This window comes from Nilaparvata lugens, chromosome 11, assembly GCF_014356525.2.
Source record: "Nilaparvata lugens isolate BPH chromosome 11, ASM1435652v1, whole genome shotgun sequence".
In the NCBI taxonomy this organism is placed as follows: Eukaryota; Metazoa; Arthropoda; class Insecta; order Hemiptera; family Delphacidae; genus Nilaparvata; species Nilaparvata lugens.
This window is the reverse complement of record NC_052514.1, coordinates 43,265,413-43,292,912: the sequence shown is the minus strand read 5'-3', so window position 1 is coordinate 43,292,912 and position 27,500 is coordinate 43,265,413. Positions and strand designations below refer to the sequence as shown.

The 27,500-nt window shown below is 33.4% G+C and overlaps 1 protein-coding gene across 1 annotated transcript in view; it reads left to right on the top strand.

The window, feature by feature from the left end:
- The window catches only part of LOC111053319 (keratin-associated protein 19-2), a 14,995-nt gene extending 341 nt beyond the window's left edge, over nucleotides 1–14,654 (top strand). The window contains exons 2-3 of the mRNA XM_039438475.1: nucleotides 11,684–11,891; nucleotides 14,190–14,654. Of these exons, the coding sequence (XP_039294409.1) occupies nucleotides 11,684–11,891; nucleotides 14,190–14,293 (312 nt within the window). The 3' untranslated portion in view covers nucleotides 14,294–14,654. The remainder of the gene's footprint in view (nucleotides 1–11,683; nucleotides 11,892–14,189) is intronic.
- Nucleotides 14,655–27,500: the final 12,846 nt, after the last annotated feature.

Sequence of the window (27,500 nt, the reverse complement as noted above, 5' to 3'; positions counted from 1 at the left end):
TATTAATATTGATGATTGTATTTATATTCTACTCGTGATTTTTCCAAGAGTTTTCATAACTCATTTTTCATATTTCTGAACTCATTGCCTCTGGAATTGCGAAATTTACAAAGAAGGGGTGAAGTTCGGACAAAATTGAAATTATTTTTCATTGCAATATTGATGATTGACATAAATATGACATATGTTGATTTACAGTAAGAATGCAAGCTCACAATAGTTTCTCAACTAGCGATCATTTAATAGTTATATGGGAAGTTTTACATTTTATTATCAGTAATTATTTATGAATTTCTAATTTGCTTTGTAATACATTCATTTAATATAATATATTTATATTTGTTTATTATGTAAGTTATTTCAACATAGTAATGTTTTTAGTATTTTTTTTAAATATTCCTCAAATAGCTAAAGCTAGAGGGATTAAAATATATATGAATTTTGTATTTAATGAGATGTGTATTGAAATTGAAATAGATTGAAAATACCTTATTGAAGCTCTCATCCTTCTAAAACGGTTGGTCATTGAATCAACCTATCACTCAAAGTTTTCAAAATTTCAATCTTTCTGCACTATTAGTCGATAATCTAACCGTTCACTCTCCATTTCCTGCTGAGTTTTCACCTCTCATTAAAATTTGTAAGTAAATCCTTACACTGTCTATGTCTATTTTCAATTTATTTGAAGAAGTTTTATACTTCCTCATTCGAAAGTTTTCATTTTTCTTGATAAAAATATCATTTTTTGATTAATCCATGAGTTTACTATTGATTTTACTTCGATTTTCCACATCACTGAACTCTCTGAATCCTATTGATTCATTTTCAAATTCTTTTAGAGTTTTCATACATTTTTGGAAGTTTTTCTTCGCGTCTTCCTTGTCAGTAATCTATGGTCCGTTTGCACAAAAGCCGGTTGAATTTTAATCGTTATCAATAATATTCCACGAGAAACAATCAGAGAAGGTTTTTAAAGAGACGGTTTCTCTGATTAGTTCTCGTGGAATTGATCACGATCAAAATTTAACCGGTTTTTGTGCAAACGGCACTATGAGTTATTTCTCCTTGTTCAATTCTCACTCTTAAGTTCCACCTTGAGCTTTCACTCCTCCTTCAAAATTCCCATCTGACTTAGACTGTCTGGATTCTATTAATTTTTAATTTTCAATTCCACCAAGAGCTTCCAGATTGTAATTTTTTAAATGTACATCTAGAAGTCATCGGTCATTAATACACACTCATAATTTATTATAATCTACAATCTTTATCACACCTTGAGTTTTCAAACTTCTTAGAAATTCTCCATTTCCTTCAACTACTGTTGGTCAAAATAATTCACTCAATAATTGATTCTTCTGCTACACTCTTCATTTATTCTCTCCTTTGAGTTTTCATATGCTTAGTTGAATGTTTATCTTTCTTGGACGGTTGGTAAATAATTTATTGAGCCTTGATATATTTCTCAAATTTCCATAATTGACTGAAATTTTTCGTCTTTCTTGAACTCTCAGTTGAAAAGGATAATATGTTGATCCAATCTTCATTTTTATAGAGTTTTCATAGTTCTTTCAAATGATCTTCAACTTCTCTATACAGATAGTCGAGTTTTAATTGATTAATATTATTCTATTAGTGAAAGAACTAGGCTATAAGACAACAATCTATTGATTTATTTTAGAATCTCACCAAGATAAAGTTCAAATATTATTCTAATATCTCCTGTTTTTTAAACTCTAAACTGTTATTCTATAGAGTATTAGTTCATTTTTAAATTTTATATTTTTGTTATAGGAGTTTTCAACTCACTTAAAAAAACGTTCAACCTACCTGAACGTTTGGTCAAGAAAAATACCTCAACTCACTGAAGCTAATGAAACTTAACCGCAAAAAAATTACTTTATCTTTGAGTATCATATACATAATTATTACGTTTCAAATTCAAACTCACCTTTCATGGTAATACGGAGATATACTATCTCCGTCTAGATATACTATATACTAGATACACTAGATACTAGATACTATATACTAGATATACTATCTAGGTAATACTTCGAAGATAATTGAATCTGATCACCATTACAGCATGATATTTTACAAATTGGAGAGGGTTGTGGAAGTCTGATTTCATTAAGTGAAAGCCTCCGGATGAAAATTGTTTTTACAATATTTAAAAACTCAAAAACTCCCATCCTCATCAACCTCTCAATCTCATCAACGTTAACATTCAGCTATAGACTCATGTTTGTAAATCTATCTGGATTTTCAGTTACTAATCACAAAATCAAATAAGCTGATGAACAATATTATTTATAACATTAATTCAATCCAAATAATAATCTATGAATTTGATTTTAATACATCTTAATTAACAATATTAATGTAAGTCACATCAACGTTAACATTCAGCTACAGGGTCATGCTTGTAAATCAATCTGCTTTTTCAGTTACTATATTACAAATTAGACAAATTGATTTGTTATAATTGGAAAACCAAATTAGCTGATCAACAATATTATAAACTGGGTTAACATGTGCCTTCCTAAACTCATGTTCACATAATTGCTATCTTAAGTGGAAAATTGACCTGGTAACTGATAGTAATCAAGTATGTAACTTGTAACTCATAAGTAACTATTGCAACTCATAACTAGGACGTCAGGCATGAGAGAAACAAGAGACTCTACAATTACTTTTAGTGGACTGTCAGAGTTCCTTATGAATAGATTAAATGGTTCCCGTTTAACCAATGCTGATATTTTAAAGTGAATCGAGTTGAAGTTGACTAATATTTTGGTGGAGAATTATCACATGAGACCTTGTTAATTGAGTAGATATTACTCTAGTAAGCTGGGTGAACACTCTTGAATTATGTGGGCGATGATAGGACGTAACTCATAGCACTGAGGAATAAACACAGATTTTTTATTTCTGTGGTTATAGGTTGGTAATATTGTAAGTTACTTGTGAACAGAGAGAATTTAGTACTTCCTTCTTCTTCCCTTTCTTCCTCTTATTATTATTAGCGTATGGCTTTCAATAGTGAGGAGACCCAAGGGTAGTTCAACCTCGTCGTATTTAATCCAAAGTTCCCTAATGGGAAACCGGACACTAAGGTTATAGTCAGCACAATACTTTCAATTTCAATTTCAATTTCAATTTCAATTTCAATTTCAATTTCAATTTATTTTCCTTTACACACATACATAAAATACAAGTAATATTAAATTACAACAAGAATAAACAACTAGCAAAATTAGTACAAAAAAAAACAAAAATGTCCGCACAAGATGCTAATTCAGAAACTTTAAATTCTCACTTTCCACTTAGAAATGATTTTTTATGTTAAAAAGTCCAAACATATACAAAACCGAAACAAAACAAAAAACCACTTAGCCAAATTTAGAAAACATCAAATTTAGACAATGATTTCCCTTGTAACAGATCCAGTCATTTTAAAATTCCTAAAACAATTGGATAAATGACAATCTAATCTTGTGATTATTATCATGCTTCATCGTTCATGAACTCAAATTGACTCTATCTGATTCCCATACACCCTATCAGATTTCATCCAATTTGGTTTTTATTCACCATGTAGACTTAGGCCCAATTTCACAAAATAATGAGCATAGTATGAACAAACTAGGATCAACAGAGCCTGAATTGATAGTAGAATTCATGACATTAAAAATGAAGCTGATTGAAGATTCTGGTCAACAATAATTTATTGAACACTAAAATAGGTTCATAATCTGTCAATAACATCATTCCTAGTCAAGGATATGCATCGAACAAATAGGTTTTGATTCAAATGACATAATTTGGCAATGGAACATTTACATTCGTTAACAAAACAAAAAGTCAAGAGAATAATATATTGTTTCAGCAATACACTCTGAATACAAAATGAGATTTGATGAGAGAATGACTGATATTGCCTGTAACAAGAACAGAAAATGTTAATCAACTTGATGGAATGCCAAAAAATATCCAAAAATTATCCTTGAATAGCTTATTGAATTGAAATTGTTTTTCGTGCTTGAACTCGAAATAAATGGAAGGGGAGATATATACTAATAAAATGTTTTGGGAAATAACAGTGGAATGAGAGTGAGTGAGAGAGACGGACTGGCAGTGAGAGAGAGAGGGAGTGAGAGGGAGTGAGAGAGTGACAGAATGACAGTGGTAGAGAGAGTACGAGAGAGAGAGAAATAGAAAAAAGAGAAACAGTGTGAGAGAGAACGTTCGAGATGGTGAGAATTGGCATCATCTACGAAATGGCTAGACGGTATCGAACATGATATGAATAATAATGATGATTCTCTCTCTGCTCTCTGGTTCCTCCAATCTCCGAAAAAAGCAATAGGATTTAAGTTTCTATAGAACAGTGTGAAAATTCCAAATCTTCTTACATAATTGAGTAGATAAATGATAAACGAAAATATTTATTATTGCATGGCCGTGTATTTGTGTAACCTCAAAGATCCTGTTTTTAATTTATTTTTACAAGAATAACAATAATTAATATATGTTTGAAATATTCCAAGAGAACAAATATAACTTGTGTTAAACTTTCACAAACTCATAAAAAAATAAGATTGAAAACTGGATTTTTGAAGTTACACAAATACAAGCCATGCAATTATAATTATTTTCGTTTATCATTTATCTACTCAATCATGTGAGAAGATTTGGAATTTTCACACTGTTCTATAGAAACTTAAATCCTATTGCTTTTTTCGGAGATTGGAGGAACCAGAGAGCAAGAGAGAATTATCATTATTATTCATATCATGTTCGATACCGTCTAGCCATTCGTAGATGATGCCAATTCTCATTTCGTCTTACAATTTTCACAAGAGATTCAATAAAAGTCAAATCGAACTCATCTTTTTCTTCATATTCCATTATTATTTTTTGGATGAGTCCTTCCAATTATGACTATCATAACAATAACAACCATCTCATTCTATTTATAAATATTTTCTCTCCAATTCAGTGATTATTAAAACTGTTAAATCCCATTCATCCCCTTTTGAAACTAATTTCAATTTCAACCAATACCCCTCATTGATTTGAAACGTATAATCCGACGAAATGTAGTCGATTCTATGACATAAAAGCATCAGCCAATGAGAGCGTGTTGTGGGCGTGGACTAATAGGCCTACTCAGCACCAAAAGTGTTCTCGCTCGTGATTGGTCGACGTAATAGTGTTCTCGGCTGACGTTGAAATTGCAATCCACCAATAGAATTTGAAGGGCGTTCTCAGGCTGTGTGTTTCTCAAAGTGATCCAGCTGGTTCTGATTTTAATAATATTATCATTTCGTATTTGATTTCTATTGTTTATTGTCACTCAAAATCTATTATTAACTCAATATTATTACAGTTTAAATGAATCATCCAACCCATCATTGAATATACTTTAACTCCCAAATTTGGTCAATAACTTATATTTATATTCAATTTACATTTTTATTGGGCAAATTGGAAAATAACAAATCAAATCAAGTTTTAATGTTAACATCGGAGAATACACATTAAATAATCATTGTAAATACTAACAACAGTGTGTGCAATTTTGATTCAAAGCATTTGAATTGATTCAGAATTCCCAGCAATTACAGTCCATAGATGAGTGGAGTAGTAGATGAACTGTCTTAAATTCGAAGTTGATACAATCAGAGACGTATAATGCAATTTATTGTATGATATTTTCTCTCTATAAGTTCTACACACACATCGATTCCTGTTCGTCCTTATATTTTACCGTCCCTACAAATTCTATCAGATTAATCGCAACTTGACAAACATCATCTGTTCAATCTAATCAAATTTTTAAGGACGGCAAAATATCGTACGAAAAAAATCGATGTGTGAGTGCAGGGCTTTACTGTTACGTTGGAACTAAAGTCCTTGGGATCGAGGAACTCAGACTTGTTGCACACCACTAGTATTTTATCAGAAAGAACAAATCTTTGCACTTCATTCAGGACAATATTCTCGTACTTGATTCGGGTTACAACGATTTCCGCTCGAAAACACTTGAAACGGAAAAAACCTACGCGGAAGATTTATGTTATGCAAATATTGCACAGTTAGTGAGGAGCAGCCAACAATCAGACATGTGATTCCGTTTAAAAGGTGTGTTTGTGTGTGTGCTGTTATATTTGTCCTTAGCTGTTTCCTTCGGTGAAGAATTTTTGACGTGGAGGAAAGAAAATAATTCCAAGAGGAAAGAGGAAATAGAAATGTGGAAGAAGAAGAAGAAGAAGAAGAAGAAGAAGAAGAAGAAAAGAGAGAGGAAAAGATTGATAGAGTTGTGAGGAGGAGAACATGTGAATGTTGAGTAAGAGGAGAAGGATGAGATGATGGAAGAGGTGGACGAAAAAGAAGAAGGAGGAGCAGAAGAAGAGAGAGAAAAAGAAGGACATGAAAAAAGCAATAGGATTTAAGTTTCTATAGAACAATGTGAAAATTCCAAATATCCTTACATAATTGAGTATATAAATGGTAAACGAAAATAATTAGGATTGCATGGATGTGTATTTCTTTAACCTCAAGATCCTGTTTTTAATTATTTTTACAAGAATAACAATAATTAATATATGTTTGAAATATTCCAAGAAAACAAATATAACTTGTGTTAAACTTTCACAAACTCATAAAAAAATAAGATTGAAAACTGGATTTTTGAAGTTACACAAATACAAGCCATGCAATTATAATTATTTTCGTTTATCATTTATCTACTCAATCATGTGAGAAGATTTGGAATTTTCACACTGTTCTATAGAAACTTAAATCCTATTGCTTTTTTCGGAGATTGGAGGAACCAGAGAGCAGAGAGAGAATTATCATTATTATTCATATCATGTTCGATACCGTCTAGCCATTTCGTAGATGATGCCAATTCTCATTTCGTCTTACAATTTTCACAAGAGATTCAATAAAAGTCAAATCGAACTCATCTTTTTCTTCATATTCCATTATTATTTTTTGGATGAGTCCTTCCAATTATTGACTATCATAACAATAACAACCATCTCATTCTATTTATAAATATTTTCTCTCCAATTCAGTGATTATTAAAACTGTTAAAATCCCATTCATCCCCTTTTGAAACTAATTTCAATTTCAACCAATACCCCTCATTGATTTGAAACGTATAATCCGACGAAATGTAGTCGATTCTATGACATAAAAGCATCAGCCAATGAGAGTGTGTTGTGGGCGTGGACTAATAGGCCTACTCAGCACCAAAAGTGTTCTCGCTCGTGATTGGTCGACGTAATAGTGTTCTCGGCTGACGTTGAAATTGCAATCCACCAATAGAATTTGAAGGGCGTTCTCAGGCTGTGTGTTTCTCAAAGTGATCCAGCTGGTTCTGAATTTTAATAATATTATCATTTCGTATTTGATTTCTATTGTTTATTGTCACTCAAAATCTATTATTAACTCAATATTATTACAGTTTAAATGAATCATCCAACCCATCATTGAATATACTTTAACTCCCAAATTTGGTCAATAACTTATATTTATATTCAATTTACATTTTTATTGGGCAAATTGGAAAATAACAAATCAAATCAAGTTTTAATGTTAACATCGGAGAATACACATTAAATAATCCTTGTAAATACTAACAACAGTGTGTGCAATTTTGATTCAAAGCATTTGAATTGATTTAGAATTCCCAACAATTACAGTCCATAGATGAGTGGAGTAGTAGATGAACTGTCTTAAATTCGAAGTTGATACAATCAGAGACGTATAATGCAATTTATTGTATGATATTTTCTCTCTATAAGTTCTACACACACATCGATTCCTGTTCGTCCTTATATTTTACCGTCCCTATAAATTCTATCAAATTAATCGCAACTTGACAAACATCATCTGTTCAATCTAATCAAATTTTTAAGGACGGCAAAATATCGTACGAAAAAAATCGATGTGTGAGTGCAGGGCTTTACTGTTACGTTAGAACTAAAGTCCTTGGGATCGAGGAACTCAGACTTGTTGCACACCACTAGTATTTTATCAGAAAGAACAAATCTTTGCACTTCATTCAGGACAATATTCTCGTACTTGATTCGGGTTACAACGATTTCCGCTCGAAAACACTTGAAACGGAAAAAACCTACGCGGAAGATTTATGTTATGCAAATATTGCACAGTTAGTGAGGAGCAGCCAACAATCAGACATGTGATTCCGTTCAAAAGGTGTGTTTGTGTGTGTGCTGTTATATTTGTCCTTAGCTGTTTCCTTCGGTGAAGAATTTTTGACGTGGAGGAGAGAAAATAATTCCAAGAGGAAAGAGGAAATAGAAATGTGGAAGAAGAAGAAGAAAAGAGAGAGGAAAAGATTGATAGAGTTGTGAGGAGGAGAACATGTGGAATGTTGAGTAAGAGGAGAAGGATGAGATGATGGAAGAGGTGGACGAAAAAGAAGAAGGAGGAGCAGAAGAAGAGAGAGAAAAAAGAAGGACATGAAGAAGAAGACAGAATGGAGGAGGAGAAGGAGAAGAAGAAGATGAAGAAGAATGGAGAAGAAGAATAATGAAGAGGGGAGAAGATTAATAGAGTTTGGAGGAGGAGAACGAGTGGACTGATGAGTAGGAGGAGGTTGAGGAGATTTAGGAGGAGGAAGGAGAAGCAGGAGAAGGGTGAGAAGGAGCGAAAGAAGAAGAAGCAGGGGAAGAGGGAGGACACAAGAAGAAGAGGAAGATGAACAAGAAGATGACGAAAAAGAAGAAGAAAAAGAGGAGGAGTGAAACAGATTAATCGAGTTGTGAGGAGGAGACCGAGTGGAATAATGGAGGAGGAGGAGGAAGAGGAGGAGGATGAGGAGATGAAGAAGGAGGAAGAAGAAGACGGAGAAGCAGAAGAAGAGGGTGAGAAAAAGGAGAAGTTGGTAGAAGAAGAAGAGAAAGAAAAAGGAAAAATTGAAGAAGAAAAATAATTATGAATAAATAATTGAATTGGGAGTAGGAGGACGAGTGCAAGGATGAGTAGGAGAAGGAGGAGGAGGATGAGGAAATGGTCGAGAATGAAGGAGAAGAATGAGCAGAAGAGAAAGAGGTGAGACATGTTCAATGACAATCGCTTTGGCTGCTATCAGTTCTCACGTTTAAAAAGGTTGTTTATGGCTGATAAGGTTTTGTGTTAACATTGATAATTTGACTTCGGAGTTAAGCCATTGTAACCGATCTGAGGTCAAGGACACTACTTATTTACCCTGAGACTTTGTTTTCGTTTGATTTTTGTAATAGATTTGATTATTTAGTGGTAACTGGATTCCAGAGTTTTCCAATTATTCCACTCCACCTTCAAATTTATTTTTAAATAAATTTGAATTATTTTTATTTTTAAAAATAATCCACCTTCATTTTTACTCCTCCACCTTCAAAGTGGGGTTTTGCTTGTTGATCATCTCAATGATCTTTTCTGGGGTTTCCTCAGAAGCAATGGATGATGCACTGTAAAGCTGCGTACACATATATGCTCTTCCAACCCGCACCGAGCACGCTCCTCCCTCGAACCGCCCTCGTTCCTCCATCGAACTACAGTCGCGCCGCCCACGCACCCATCATGAACTTTACGGAAGATGTTAGATCTTCTCGCGTTCCCCGGTCGAACCATTGTTGCTCCCCGGTCGATCATCAATCGCTCTGCTGGAGTGACGTTCGGTTGCGGAGCAGAGCGAAAGTCTGTACGCACCTTTATTTATTGTTATACTGGAATCACTGTATTGAAATTCGTATGACTTCAACTTGAAATAAAACATAATATTGAACAAGCGTTAGCGAGTTCTCACTTTTGACTCACTGAAGGCCAAAATCGTTGTTCGTCTGTTTGTATGTTCTACAATAGCTTTAGAAATAATTGATCAATCTGCTTCAAATTTCGAACACGTATTCTTCGAACCTTTATACAGGTTAAGTTCTTTGAACAACAGAATTGACTAACATCATCGTCCATTTTCAGGATATAAGAATAAATTGAAAATGCATAAGAAGAAAGTTGTTGTGGTATATTCATTATTTAGTCAGCTGAAGAATTCATTTCATGTATTTACGAGTACCTATTCATTTCATGCATTTACGAGTACCTATTCATTTCATGAATTCACGAGTACCTATTCATTTCATGCATTTACGAGTACCTATTCATTTCATGCATTTACGAGTACCTACAGTTTCATGTACTTACTGTTTCTCCATTTATTAAATTAGTTTAATTTCATTTCTTATTTCTTCAATTCTATTGAAATCTAATCTCATCCATTCACTTGATTTCTTTTATTAATTCATTTGTTCAGTCATGTATTCTATTACTTTAACCTTCCGGTAGTCGCGCCATACTCAATCACACGAGCAAACGCGTGTTGTAATCTTTACAATATTCAATTTTCCAAGTTTATGCACTCTGTTTACTGTCAAAACATAAATATTAATGATTGTATTATTACCTTTACCATCTGATTGGATTATTCCACGCCTATAACCATTTGGATGATTACCATTTCGTAGCCCAAAGGTACACCAAGCAGAGCCATCAATTCTGTGTTATTGGTTCGTTTACAGTCCCCGTATAACAGTCTGTCCCTATCATACGTATGCACTGTCGCGACTAAATAATGTCACCTTAAGACTGAACCATTAGATAGTTGAGCTGATAGTTGCAGTGATAGTAGTTTTAATTTTTCTGCTCAAAATTTTCAAGTTTATTTCAATATTATTGAAACTTTTGGATTGTTTAGTGTTATTTCCGGCTCTTATCAACCCTTCGAAATTCAAAATTCATCAGTCATAACTCGAATACGTATTCTCTGAGTGTTAATCTTTGGTGAAAACAGAAATTTTAAACTTAACCTCACTTTGGACTATTTATGTGCCAAAATCAAGGAATTTAAGAAGTTTTGGGCAATTGCCTGTTTCTCTTTCCAAATATCGTGTTTGTGACTGTTCTAATAAATAAATAAATAAACCATTGCTCGGTTGATACTGCAACTCAGTGGAGTGATGGGGAGTTTTGGAATGCATTTTCCTCGCACACACGCTTTGCCCATGTGAGGAACCTTCGTCAAGTTTTATATATGTATATTCTGTATTGTTAGTATTTGATAGAAAAAGAATAAATATAATTTCAATTTCAATTTCAATAGGTGACTCATTCACTGACACCACCCCATTCAATAGTTTTGTGTAATATTTCTTAAGAAGAAGAATAAATATATTTCAATTTCAATTTCAATAGGTGACTCATTCACTGACACCACCCCATTCATAGTTTTGTGTAATATTTCTTAAGAAGAAGAATAAATATAATTTCAATTTCAATTTCAATAGGTGACTCATTCACTGACACCACCCCATTCAATAGTTTTGTGTAATATTTCTTAAGAAGAAGAATAAATATAATTTCAATTTCAATTTCAATAGGTGACTCATTCACTGACACCACCCCATTCAATAGTTTTGTGTAATATTTCTTAAGAAGAAGAATAAATATAATTTCAATTTCAATTTCAATAGGTGACTCATTCACTGACACCACCCCGTTCAATAGTTTTGTGCAGCAAAAAAACTGAAACTGTTGTACTTTTTACAACAGCGCGACTGCCGGAAGGTTAATATAATTTATAATGATTTATTCTTTATAATTTTTGCAGTTGATCGTAGCTGCCAGCTGCCTGTGCGCAGTCTTTGCCGCACCTGCCGAGGCTGAAGCCAAGCAGGACCTGAAGACTTCAAGCACCTACGGACTTGGATACGCCTCGCCGTACTACGGCGGATACAGTGGATACGGCGGATACGGCGGATACGGAGGACTTGGCGGATACGGAGGTTACCCATATGGCGGATATGGAGGCTATGGACGTAAGTATAGCCCAAATCTAATCCATGATAACTAGTAGTTCTGTGAACAGTAGACCTCACGCAGTATTCTCATCCACGAGTACCTGATTGAAACTATAGACCTTATGGAAATACGGCAATAGACTGGCTTCTCCACACATCTGTGTAATCACTTGTCAGCTGATTTATGATGAATAATTCTATAGTCGGATTTTTACGGTAATATTGGCGTATGAAGGAGGCTCCTTTTTCCTTTTATATTATCCTTGAAATGCAAAATTCCCAAAAACCTTGTATATACGTCGACGCGCAATTTAAAAAGGAACATACCTGACAAATTTCATGAAAATCTATTATCGCGTTTTGCCGTAAATGCGCAACATAAAAACATATAAACATTCAAACATTCAAACATTCAAACATTCAAACATTCAAACATTCAAACATTCAAACATCAAACATTCAAACATTCAAACATTCAACATTCAAACATTCAAACATCAAACATTCAAACATTCAAACATTCAAATATTCAACATTCAAACATTCAACATTCAAACATTCAAACATTCAAACATTCAAATATTCAACATTCAAACATTCAACATTCAAACATTCAAACATTCAAACATTCAAACATTCAAACATTCAAACATTCAAACATTCAAACATTCAAACATTCAAACATTCAAACATTCAAACATTCAAACATTCAAACATTCAAACATTCAAACATTCAAACATTCAAACATTCAAACATTCAAACATTCAAACATTCAAACATTCAAACATTCAAACATTCAAACATTCAAACATTCAAACATTCAAACATTCAAACATTCAAACATTCAAACATTCAAACATTAAAACATTCAAACATTCAAACATTCAAACATTCAAACATTCAAACATCCAAACATTCAAACATTCAATCATTTAAACATTAAGAGAAATGCCAAACCGTCGACTTGAATCTCAGACTTCACTTCGCTCGGTCAATGAAAATTCATTATGAAATTATTGAAAAATATAATTCATTTCTCAATAAAATATAATTGATTGTTTCAAACGAGAATGAACAGTTAATATTACTTCAATAAACCTGTATCAGCTACCGTCAAGTTAGAAGGCATTGACAAGACTGAGGATCGCAACGTTGTTCCATCTTTCTCCACTGCCATTAAAACGTGGACCTCACTATGGCAGGTAACCTGTGCTCCGCATGGGTCTACCTCACAATAGAACATAGATTCTCACATGAAATTAAAAACATGCTCTAATTTTGTTACACTATGAATGAATTTTATTTGCCAAAAACAAAATACAAAAAAAAGCTTTACAAAAAATAAATATGAGTATATGCTACTGCTCTTAAACCAAGATACATACTATGTTTTCAAGATTCCCTGAATCCCACATAATAACGGACATAATCTACCAATTTCCTCTCTCTGACAAATGTTTTCCATAATCCACTGTATCTCAAATGTTTTAAATTATGGAAATTTTCAATGGCGGACTCGCACACATGTGTACTCCCAGCATCTCTCGCCTCTAGAATATAACAGATTTTATAATTTGCTGAATACAATCATAGTTTTTCCAAACAAATATCAATTTCTAAATAAATTATAAATGAATAAATAATTATATAATGACTAAATAAATTAGAGAATCAGTCTTGATTCTGTCATATTTTATTCAGTTGATTCAAATTTGTATTTTTACAGATCAATACTTATTGATTCCACATCAATCCAATAAATTGATGAACAAATCAATAGACAATTCGAGAATTTATCAGACGATACATTGAAGAGCACAAAAAAAAATTGGCTCACAAAAAAATCACAATTTTATAACCTCCAATCAAGTATTGACTTGACCCTACAATTAAGAATGATTCATTCAGCTATACAGCAGTATTTCATCTTTTTATCCTTCTTTTTCTTCTCGCCGCCAAGGATAGGGCATATTTGATTGATTCAACTCATAATTGATATTTCAATAAAGTTTTGAAGTATTATTCTTTCCACTTAATTAGGCTTCACAATTTTAACTCGTTTGTAAAACAATTTTTACATTATCTTTACAATTTTAACTTGATTAAACATGACATATATTCCATTGTTTCTCAATTTCATCTAGTAGCTTTCATTGATATCTTTTATAGATATATTTTCTATTATATCCTTTGAATCCGGAACAAGTGTGTATGCCTAATCCTGGAAAGAGGAAGAAAAGGAGAAGTTTTCATAGATTTCTCTCTTGTTTGTTATTTGATTCCACATAAATTGAATGAATTCAATTTTGTTGCAGGTTACGGAGGATACGGAGGATACTCCGGATACGGAGGCTATGGCGGATATGGACACGGAGGATACTACGGAGGATACCCAGGATACGGAGGTCTCTTCGGCTAAACAAAAATCTTGCTCAAATTTTCTGAAAATGTGGAGAACAATGTCAGTTTGAAACTCTTCCCAGTGTGAAAATGCCTGCCACTTCTAGTTTTAAGACAGAAAACTCTCTTCATATAATTATTATCCATCGTAAACCTCAATTTATAAATAATAATTTATTTTCTAGGTCTATGTTTTGAAATATTTTATCAAAAAATTAAACTCTCAATATTTTTTGCTTAGGATCTTTGCTTGCTATCATTATGAAAATTACTGTGAATCAAAGTACCACATGTTACCAATCATTTGTAAAAACGTGTTCTATGTACCCATTGTAATTTTGTAATATTTTCCTAATAAATTTTAATACAATTTCTTAAAACTGTGTTCATATTTTGCACTGTTATCATTGATTTTTTTCAATTTATATATCAATTGAATATTTTCAATTTTTTCAATTGAATATCACTGTTACTAGTACTAGGACTAACGATCAGTTTATTTCTATCCTGAACTAATACTTCAAGTCATTATACAAGAAGAGTTTTGTAATAGCTTCTCCTTGTTTTAAATTAGCTCATTCATAATAACTGCACTAAATAAATATGCTATTTTTTACATTTTCACTAAGCACTCCTGGAGGTTTACACCAGATCTGTTGGCTTCTTCCTTTTCAATCTCCTCGTTAATGTTGAGTTGTCCAAAACCTGGATTGCCTCAACATTTTGGTGGTCATGTAGAGCCTCTTCATAGGTCCTTGCTGTTTTTACAATCATCTCCTCGACTGTCTCCACCTGAAGGTCTCTATGACCTCCCTGAAGGATTTACCACCCTGAGGATATTTTAATACAATTTCTTAAAAGTGTGTTCATATTTTCCACTATCATCATTGGTTCTACCTCCCTGAGGATTCACAGTGGAGGGCGACGTTGCCGATTCACCGCATTATTATAGAGGATAGCTGATACCGGTACATGAGACGTAATATTCCAACTGTTCATTCTTGTTGAAAATAATCAATCACATTCTAAGGCAGTGGCATGGCAGAGAATCAGCAACGCTGTTCTCCTATCTTTGTCCACTGCCATTATAACGTGGACCTCACTATAGGAATACGTCTTTGGAAGACGTAGCCATAATATGGCTAATATATTTAAATATATAAATAATATATTTAAATAATATATTTAAATACGGTACCATAACGTGATATTTTCGAGCTCGAAATTTAAGTTTTTTTATTCTCTATTTTGTGAATTTAAAGTTTGTTTCATGTTTTCAAGAAAGTTTTACTATCAATCTATCAAAATTCAAAATTGTTTGTTTTATTCTAATTCATATTTTCAGATTGTGATTTGGTGTAGAAATTGTAATGGACATAACCTATGTATAATATTTGGCTAATTTGAAACTAAATTAGGAAATTGAAGAAGTTTTGTGCAATAGCCTGTTTTTTTGATCATTGTATTGTTTGTGCTAACCTAGTATATGAATATTATCATCTCCAAATATTGAAAGTCACGCTAAGCTGGTGTGAACGGGACAAAATCGTAGCTTGGATTTAACATTGGGAGATGGGACTTAACATTGGATTCAACATGGATTGAACATTGGATTTAAAATCTTCTGAAGACTTATTTCTAGCTACACGTAGCTAGGTGTGTTAAGACCTAAAGACCTCGAGTCTTCACGCACTTACAAATTGGTCTTCAATATGGTCTCCACATACAAATTGGTCTTCAATATGGTCTCCACATACAAATTGGTCTTCAATATGGTCTCCACATACAAATTGGTCTTCAATATGGTCTCCACATACAAATTGGTCTTCAAAATAATGACAGTCTCAAAATGACAGCATTATAGTTTACTTATATACACTTTATATCACTATTATAGCTACCTGGGAACCATAATAATTGAAGAAAGGGATATTACTGAGGGAATAAAATCAAGAATAGGAAATTATCAGCTCTCAATGGAATGTGCTCCATCTTCAAGAGCAAGAATTTCTCCTTAGGAACAAAGATAAAAATGCTCAGGTGTTATGTGTTTACAGTCCCATTATATGGTGCATAGTCATGGACTTTCACTACACTTGATCATATCCTCCACAACAACTTCTGAATTACACTTTTTGCACTGCATTTTAAAGTTGAAGCAAAATTTTCAATAGAACTATAGACAGAGCAACGCAGATAAGATGTTTACTGCTTCGTTTCTGAAGCGCAACTTAATTTCTCCCTAGAAACGAAGAAAACTACTTCTCCCTAGAAATAACTTTGAATGAAGCAATTAGTGAAAGACTTGTCTTATTCGAGATGTGGGCATACAGAAGGATTCTGAGGATACCGTGGACTGATCACATAACAAACATTGAGGTTCCAAGGAGAATGGGGAGAGACATTGAGATTATCACCACCACCAAATGCAGAGTGAATAGGCCAACTATGGATCTTATAGCACGATAATAAATGAAATAAAGTAGATGAAGTCCGAAGAAAGATTTTTGGAAAGAGGGGCCCGTGTAGAAGAATTCCTTGGCTGAACAACATCCGATCCTGGTGTGGAAAAAGCTCCATAGAAATATTTCGTATTGCTGTGGATAAAGTGAAAATCGCCATGCTGATCGCCCACGTTCTTAGCGGACAGGCACAATTAGAAGAGGAAGAAGATATAAACAGTATGTCATCATGACAATATGTATCATGAAAAAGATAGCAGTAGATATCCCGTGGTTATAGGGTGTTTATGTTCCAAATTTCAATGTTAACTCAAGCTGATAGTCCTAGAAGTTTTTTCTGTGAAACTATGTGACGCTGGTAGTCTCTCTTACCTCTTGGTAGAGAGTCTCTTTTGGTAGAGAGTTAGTGGGGAGGATATTTTTAATATTCTTTCCGAAGAATGGACATTGATATGTCCAAAGATCCGCCAATTTATGTAGATGCATAACAATATAATTATTATCTATAGTTATTATATTACAAATTGCTTTTTCATATCATATACAGTTCAATAATTATTTTCTTAGTCTATATCATGTAAATTCATCTATAATTTTGCTGTATTGTAAGCTATTGTATATAAGTGTATAAGACAGTATATATTGTAATCTACATAAATAAAGTACTCAATCAATCAATCAATTACCTCTTACACTCTTACCCCAACAAAATAGTATTAATAGACAGTAGTTTACAGTGGTAAAGCTTGGGTTAACAAAAAATCGGCATGGAATTTGGAACTTAAATGACCTATACTATGGGATATCTTCTTATGCTATCTTCTCTCTATGCTGATATACAGTATGTTATCATGACAATAATTATATTGTATTCAACACAGAGTGGCTCAAGCTTCCACAAGTTGCTCTGTATGTAATATGCTCTGTATTACAATGTAATCTGTATTTTGTATGGAATAAAGAATATTTGAATATGAATATTTGAATTTGAATTTGAATTTGAGTTGTATAGTTGGCTTGAAAAATAATCAAAATGTGACCTCAACTTTCTTAAGGGGGTTTCAATAAGAGCCAGATCATGATTTCTATTTCTTCTATCTATAGCGATGAGGTTCACGTTATAATGGCAGTGTTTGATTAACAATTGTATTGCTATCCTTGTCTACCATTCAACAAAGCGGATATCTCTTTCTCGCTTGGCTCTGTTGCGAGATCGTCTCTCAGCAATGTAGAAATATAATTAATTAACAAAATATCTAATCTTGATTATGAAAATTCATTATGAAATCATTCAAAAATATAATTTCTTGCTTGATAAAGTATAATTGATTATCTTAAACCAAAATGAACAGTGAATATTACATCAATAAACCGGTATCAGTTACCGTCTATGAAAGGAATAATTATTATCAAACGAAATTCCAATTGAATGCTGTAAATTACCCCAATGACTTCTGCTACTGCAAATATTGACAACAGGGTAAACAGCTAGATGGAAATTCGATGAGCGCTACTATTCAAAAATTATTTGTCAGCCCGGGAATTTTGTTCTATTTATTCATTTTAAATGAATTCTTTAAGTTTTATTTTGTTCCCGGGCTGACAAATAATTTTTGTATAATAGCGCTCATCGAATTTCCATCTAGCTGTTTACCCTGTTGTCAATATTTGCAGTAGCAGAAGTCTACGGAGTGATTCACAGCATTTAATTGGAATTTCGTTTAATAGTAATTATTCATCAATGAGCATTTGATCAAATGCAACTTCTAATTTATTCCCATCTGTGGTCTATGGAAGGCATTGACCAGACAGAGAATCGGCAACGTTGCTCTCCCATCATTCTCCACTGATAATAGCAGTGGACCTCACTATGGCTAATTCATAGGGAGGAATAAATACTGTAAAATATGACATCAACATTGTTTCAAGTGGTTCTTATTAAGAGATCTCTCATAATTTCTATTTTCTTCTATCTAGCTAATTTATGTATGGAGAAATAGAAAAATAATCGCAATGAAGGACTGAAAATAGTCGTGACCTTGACATTCCAATTTGCATGATCAACCAGTTATTGGTTGATACAAGAATATTGTTCATTTATAAAGGTTTGTTTCGTGAACTTTTAATACACGAGAACTGAAATAGGTACTTTAGTTTTATGAGGAACGGTTGAAATCAATCAATTATTATTCTAAAGTAATGAGCATGGAGATTACAGGTTAATGCAACTTCCGTCAGGGTGTGTGTACACAGGGAGCGGTAAGGCATTCAAGTTCTTTCTGTGAACGAAATGTGAAATAATTAATCACGGTTAAAATTCAACACGCTTTTGTGCAACTAGCACATAGTATAATAAAAATTCGTAAGTGATTGAGATTTTTTCCACAGTAAGGTCCTTGTTATAACTAGTAGTTCTGTGAACAGTAGACCTCACGTAGTATTCTCATCCACAAGTACCTGATTGAAACTATAGACCTTATGGAAATACAGCAATAAGGTGCGTACAGATATACGCGCCGCGAACATGAGCAATTCACTTTTAATCAGCTGATGCCAAGCTTTTTTATATCTGTATCTTTCCGTTTCTGTGAAAATACAGATATAGTCAGCAGATTAAAAGTGAATTTTTCATGTTCGCGGCGCGTATATCTGTACACACCTATAGACTGGCTTCTCCACACATCTGTGTAATCACTTGTCAGCTGATTTATGATGAATAATATTCTATAGTCTGATTTTTACTCTAATATTGGCGTATGAAGGAGGCTCCTTTTTCCTTTTATATTATTCTTGAAATGCAAAATTTCCAAAAACCTTGTATATACAACGACGCGCAATTAAAAAAGGAACATATCTGTCAAATTTCATGAGAATCTATTACCGCGTTTCATGTTGAATACGCAACATATAAACATTTAAACATTGAAATGCCAAACCGTCGATTTGAATCTTAGACCTCACTTCGCTCGGTCAATAACAGTATTTCATTAACATTGGTGTTGCAATCCTTGTCTATCATTCTACAAACCAGATAGCGCTATCCTTTTCTAGCTCCGCAACGTTGCCAAATTGTTATTCAAGAATAAATAGAATATTCAATTTCACTCATGAGACTTAATTATTTAGTCATTAAAAATTTATTTTCTTGACGAATAGAATAAAATTCACTATTCACAATAAGAATGGTCTGTTAATATTACATAAGATGTTATATCGTTATCGATCATTCCCATCAAAAGGCATTGGCAAGGCAGAGAATCGGGAACATTGTTCTCCTTTTTCTCCACTGCATTATAACGTGGACTTCACTGAATCATAGTGCAAACTTATTTTTGTTTCTACATCCAATGTACAAAGTGTAGAGTAAACTATTGACCGAAAGAAAGATGCAAATATTTCTATTCAGCCCTGCACACACACATCAATTTTTGTTCGTACGATATTTTGCCGTCCTTATGAATTCTATTAGATTGAACAGATGATTATGTTTGTCAAGTTCCGTTTAATCTGATGGAATTCATAAGGACGGCAAAATATCGTACGAACAAAAATCGATGTGTGTGTGAGGGGCTGTAGGGTTTCAAACAAAATCGTGAATATGAGAAACTTGAGAGCCAATACGCCAACTATGGATCTTAAGCACGATAATAAATGAAATAAAGTAGATGAAGATGACAATAAAATAAAATCAACCCATATTTATTCCAATTTTCACACGATATACAACATAACATACAATAAAAAGTAAATATATACTATTAAATAAAAGTGAAAATTGATAATATGATTTAAAGAAAGCTATAGAAATGATATTACTACAGAGTTGCAAATTCTCTGTTATCACCTCCTTTTATAGTAGATCATTGAAGTTATCCCAGTATATCTGAAGTGATATTAAGGCTGGTCAGACACCGATTAGTCAAGACAAGACTAGTCACGTTTAGTCACAATACTTCACATTGCTGCTTATGACGCAACACACACTGATTAGTCATTGCAGTTAGACATGACTCCATAAGCAACTATGTGAAGTATTGTGACTAAACGTGACTAGTCTTGTCTTGACTAATCGGTGTGTGGCCAGCCTTACTGTTGATTATTGTCATAGAGAAACAATAGCATAAGTAGATATCCCATGGTATAGGGCGTTTATGTCGCAACTTTCACTGTTATCCCAAGCCGATAGTTCACACAGTTCTTTCCTATGCAGCTGTGTGACGCTTGTAGTCTCTCAAATTGTGCCGTTCATACACTCTCACCCCAACAAAACAGTAAAAATTGACAATAATCGACAGTAATCGGCTTGAGATAACAGTAAAAGATGCGACATAAACGCCCTATACCATGGGATATCTACTTACGCTATTGTTTCTCTATGTTATTGTTAATAATAATCAACTCTACCTCAAAAATTATTCGTCGTTATAATTTATCATGGATTGAGAATTGATATTTCCATAATTGGGATGAAATACTTCAGTTGTTCATCATATTTTTCCATAGACAACAAACAGTTTGGCAACACAGCGTAGGTAGAAAAGGATAAAGCTATATCTGCTTTGTCTAATGACAGACAAGGATAGCAAACCAATGTTAATCAGGTGCTGACTCTATAACTTCAATCTCACTATAGCGTGTCAGTAACAAAGTAACTATAAACTATATAGGTAACTATAAAGTAACTATAAATAGTTACTATTATAGATAGTCCTTCATAAGAGGTGTCCAACAATCTTCACCAGCAGTTTCCTTACCACTTGGAGAGAGAAGGAAAGAGATTCAATTCAACACTATAAGAGATGAAGAGAAAAAATTAATCGTCCATTATCAAATGATTTCTTATTTCCCATTCTTGATCGCATCACTTCCGATTATAAATTTCAAGGAAATCGCTGTCTTAAATGATTCTCGACACAATTTCATCCTTTATTATATCATATCTATTCTCTTTCCATCCTTTTCTATTCATCCTATTGCTATTGACTTTTTTCTCACACAGCTATTAGTGTCCGCTTCAAGGATCTCTTGCCTACTAACGGAAGGATGTGTTAATAAAAAGATGGAAAATATTTAATGTTTCCACTGAGCTGGAAAGATGGCCTTTAATTCGCACGTAGTCAAGGTATCGCTTCATAGGATCTAAGATGCTAGAAACATATGTGGCTAATCTATTACCTTCGGAAAATAGCCTTGATTGAGGCCCATATTATGCACCATATACGTTTAGGGCCGTTTGCAAATTGCCAGTTAAGAGTAAGCTAGCTTAAACTGGAGTAAATCTATCTCAGACTGGCCACTTACAGTAGGACTAGGAGATGTATGACAAACATGCATGATAGGACATGCATGACAAACATGCATGATAGACATGTAATCATCCATTGTTGTGTTATCACAGCGAAAGGCTTCGAGCAAACTTTTTCAAAGTTAGCTTCTAGTATCTCCGATTTTCTGTTGTTGATTTTTTCTCTGTTGCTCTATTTGAGGTTTAATTTATTCTTCTCTCTTCATCTTTTTTTTTTATTTTCCAGTGAATTATCTATAGTATTATAAGCTGTTTATTTCATGTTGAAAACCTCTCGCTGATGGCAAAACATGCATGTTGAACATGATTGTGTGTGTGCTTGATGAACATGCATGTACATGCCAGCCTAAAATTATTTCTGCTACTCGTTATGAGCAAGTAGGTGCAGGAGATTTCAAAAATGTTGGAAGTGACCATAGCAGAATTTGAATTTAATTTGTGAATTATGTATTTGCCACAATTTAACACGGAGAGAATAGAGATTCTGCACTAACAACGCCAAATATCTGTTATCTACTCTTCAGCTGTGAAAATAGTAGTATAGTCCAGTCAAGGAAAGATTATAGAGGGAAAAGTTGGGAAGACAATTTTTTACCCCGCAGTTCTGTTTAGGGTAGTTAGGAGGTAAACATATCAAAAGTCCTTACCCCTCCCCCCTGTGTGAGGGGGTAGGGGTGGTTTAAAGGTACCATTTTTTGGTTTCTCGCATAAAACTCAAAAACTATGTATCCTAAGGACTTGACTGTCATATAACTCATTAAGGCTTACCTAATTTCCCACAATATTCATTCTACAACTTTTTTTCATATCTCCACTAGTTTTCGAGATATCCGCTCTTGAAGGTGTGACATTTTTGGAAAAAACACGTTTACCACCATTTTTTTCTATTTTTGCTCTTTCAACTTTTTAAAAATCGACGAAAAAAATCCATGCTGATTATGAGCTTATGAGGCATTAAATTCTTTCCAATTTGATGTGTAATTTCACGCTTTTACGGATTTCCCTACACCTTTTGTAACATCTTTAGTGTTGAGTGTGAAATCTCAATTTTTGCAACAATAGACCAATTGACAAAGGAATTTGGAGGGAATCTTTTAAACTAAATTTTTGACTTTGCAGCTTTGTTGAAACGAGTTAGGAGGAGAACATATCAAGAGTCCCCATTCCTAACTCATGTTCTGAGGGGATGAGGGTGGTTTAAAAGTTGCATTTTGCAGCGTTTTGCTTCCACGCTCATATCTAGAGAACAGTTCGTTCAACCGACTGAAATAACAATTCAAAAATGAAGCTCCATAAATTCATGAAAATTTCACCCTCTACATTGAATCTGCTATAACAATGAAAGGAAAACTTGGAATAAAGAAATAATACATCATTTCATAGAGAATTTAATGTTGTACAAACCTACGATAAGCATCAGCTTTTATGGTGCATTGTTAGAGAGTTATAAGCCCTGGAAGAGCAAAACATTGTATAAAGTCTGTTATTTTAACAATTACACACCTTAAGGAACTGTTGGGAATATCACAAAATTCCTCTGAACTAAAAGTGTAGAGAATTTATCAAGCTCCATTTTTGAATGGTTAGTTGTTTCTGTTGGACGCATTGTTCTCAAGATATGAGCGTGGAAGCAAAACGCTGGAAAATGCAACTTTTAAACCACCCTCATCCCCTTAGCACATGAGTTAGGAATGAGTACTTTTGATATGTTCTCCTCCCAACTAGTCTAAACAAAGCTGCAAAGTCAAAAATGTTGTGTAAAACATTCCTTCCAAATCACTTTGTCAATTGGTCCATTGTTGCAAAAATTGAGATTTCACACTCAACACTAAAGCTGCTACAAATAAAGGAGTAGGGAAATTCGGAAAAGTGTGAAATTACACATGAAATTGAAAAGAATTCAATTCTCTATAAGCTCATGATCAGCAGGGATTTTTCCCGTCGATTTTTGAAAAGTTATAAGAGCATTGATAGAAAAAAATTGGTGGCAAACGTGTTTTTTTCCAAAAATGTCACACCTTCAAGAGCGGATATCTCGAAAACTAGTGGAGATATGGAAAAAAGTTATGGATTGAATATTGTGGGAAATTATGTAAGCTTTAATGTGTTATATGACAGTCAAGTACTTAGGATACATAGTTTTTGAGTTTTATGCGAGAAACCAAAAAATGGTACCTTTAAACCACCCCCACCCCCTTAGCACAGGGGGGAGGGGTAGGGACTTTTGATATGTTTACCTCCTAACTACCCTAAACAGAACTGCGGGGTCAAAAATTGTCTTCCCATCTTTTCCCCCTATACCCTTTTTGAGCATTCATTGCCTGAACTAGTAGTAGTAAGGTCCTTATTCCTAACCATTAATAGGTATGATAATGAAATTATATGTTAGCTCCCAATTATTAGAGAATATGCATAACCGTTATGTAGATTCACAGTCATCATTCTTTATGAATAACATCGATTCTTCCAATTTAAAAAAAAAATCATTTTTGGATAATTGATAGAAATATTTTCTTGACACATAAAAAATATGATCGATTATCAAGAATGAACAAGATTATTATCACATCACATATACGGTGTCAGCTGTCTTTTATGGAAGGCAGTGAATCGTCAACTCTGTTCTCCAATCTTTCTCCACTGCCATTATAATGTGGACTTCACTGTATTGAATGAACGTAGCTCTCTATGAGAACGTTTTCAAAAATTCTGCAAAATATTTTGCAGTGGAATAAATGAATGGATCAAGAGCAACATGAAATTCAGAGCCAGAAAAACTTATAGATTATTTTATTGTATGCCATAGCATCTAGTTACATCGATTTTCTTTAGACAATTTTTCTGGGATGACCTAGAAAAATGAATATTCGATTGACGTACTTTGAAGCATCTCAACCAATCAGAATCTTTCTTTTCAGAACAGCCATCTCTGGAGCATGTCAGCGAATGATAATTCTACATTAATAATTAATTAGAGACGAGATGGATTCAGCTCAGATATTATACTGGATTCAGTGTCTGAAAAGAAGACCATTTAGCGAGACGTTTATTGTGAGTTCCGACAGAATACATAGGTGATTTTCGTGTCTATATTTTCCCCTTCATTCTATGAAGAGAGATGAGGGTGATTTTCCAGTATTTTATGCTTCTAATACTACTGGAGTGTGTTGTGGGAAATAGACCGTAAGTTTTTATTGATTTCTTTAAATTTGATTATGATCATGAAGTTTGTCTTTTTTATAAATTAACAGACTAGAAAAACTCTCCTTAAAATATATGAAAACTTGAATAATTTACATTGTGATAATTTAAACTTTTTTAACTGCATGAATAGAACAAGAGTTATCACAATCTGGTTCTGTATGGCGCCTACATGTTCAATAGTTATTTGTGCAACTAGTGCGCAAAGTGTCAGTTTGCTGCACCGAAAGAAACGTTTACGCCCGAGCCGTAGGCGAGGGCGGAATGGTTTCTTGAGTGCAGCAGAGGAACTTTGCGCACGTATTTCACATTAAGTTTTTCCTACAGTTACCATTGAATATGAAAAGTGGGTAATTATTGGTAAAATTGCCTGAAATGCATCAAATGTTTTTCTGTGTAATTTTATTATTGATAAAAACCTTAATCCTAAAATCCTAAAGTCCTCGTTGTCCTTGGTTATAATATATAAGAATAATAATTAGCGCGTTGTGCTTGGTTGCACCTCTGCTCACTATAGCAGCCACAGCAGTCACTGTACCAACTTCATTTTGATTTTGCTGCACTGTTGCTCCATATAACCTACTAAGTATTTTGCGTTGCCATGTTGCAAATCTGGAGTGCAGAAAAATTTTTCCCGCACTAGAGCGGAAAAGTGATTCTTTGCGTTCTGTAATCAGTGCAGCAATGGCCACTTTTCAACGTAACTGTAGGAAAAAACAAATAAAATGCTACAAATATTCAAAATCCATTCAAAACAAAAATATAGCTTTGATTCAAATAGGACTTGTATGGTGAAGTCCACGTTATGATGGTAGTATTTGATCAACATTGGTATTTTTATCCTTATCCATCGATCGAAAAATCAGATCCTTTTATAGCTCCACAACGTTTTCAGATCGTATTACAAAACTGTAGAAATAAAATTGATTAACAAAATATATAATCTCAATCATGAAAATTTATTATTGAATCTTTGAAAAATATATTCAGTCTTTGGCGAATAATCAATTTTTTTTCTCAAATAACAAGAATAAAGTTAGAACAGCGTCGACGATTCTCTGCCTTGCCACTGCCTTCTATGGAGGATAGCTGATAACGGTGTATCTGGAAAAGGCTACCTTATATTGACTTTTCATGTTGAAAATATTAAATTATGATCTATTCGTCAAAGATATAGTTTTCAATGATTGAATAATACATTTTCATAATTTGTCAATCAATGATATTTCTACATTGATCTGGCTACGTGGAATAGGTAGAGAAAGATTGCAGCTTTGATGAACATCAAATATAGTTAATTATAGTTATTATAGTTAATTATAGTTAATTATAAAAACGATCTGGCTACGTGGCAATGGTAGAGAAGGATTGCAGCTTCGATGAATATCAAATATAGTTAATATATAGTTAATTATAGTTAATATAGTTAATCAAAAATACTACTATTGTAATGTGGACCTCAATATTTTGTACCTATCATTCTGTTGATTGAATTCATTGAATTGTATCATTCGAATATTGTGATAACTGTATCAACTGAGGTTTCTGGAAGTAAAGAGACCTTGAGGAGCTGAGATCTCGATTAACTGAGACGCTGCAACCATGATCTACTTAAACTGTGATTAAGTGAATTTCTCCTGATGATATCCTTAACTTTATAATGACTGACGTAAATTTCTTACTTATTGAAGTCGATAGATTTTCACAATCACAAATCAAATCACAAATCATAATTAAAATATGATTGGGAGAAGACAACAGGCATAGCCCAAAACTGTCTTCTCCCAAATTTAAACAAATAAAAGTTTCAAAAAAGAATAAGGTTAGATTAAAAGAATAAGGTTAGATTTTGAATCTGTAAGAGTTCACCTTGATTCTGTTACTTCAATTGTTACTCATACAGTAGATCCTCAATAATTCGGACTTCTATAATTCTTTATACTCTATAATTCGTAATGGAAGCTCGGTCCCTTGAAAAAACCTCTTTAGTTCGTAGTAAAGTATTTCGGTCCCCTCGATAACTATATTACAAATACAAATGCAAGAACACACAATCATTTTAAATAAAAAAATCAATATTCATTGTAACTTAGCCTAAGGCTAAGCCTTGGGCTACACTATCTGAAATAAAAACTTAGCCTAAGTTTAGCCTATGAAGGCTAAGCCTAGTTTAGCTTAGCTTAGCTAAGCCTTAGCTTATCTGAAATGAAGGGTTAGCCTTGGGCTACATTATCTGAAATGAATAGCTTTTGAACTCC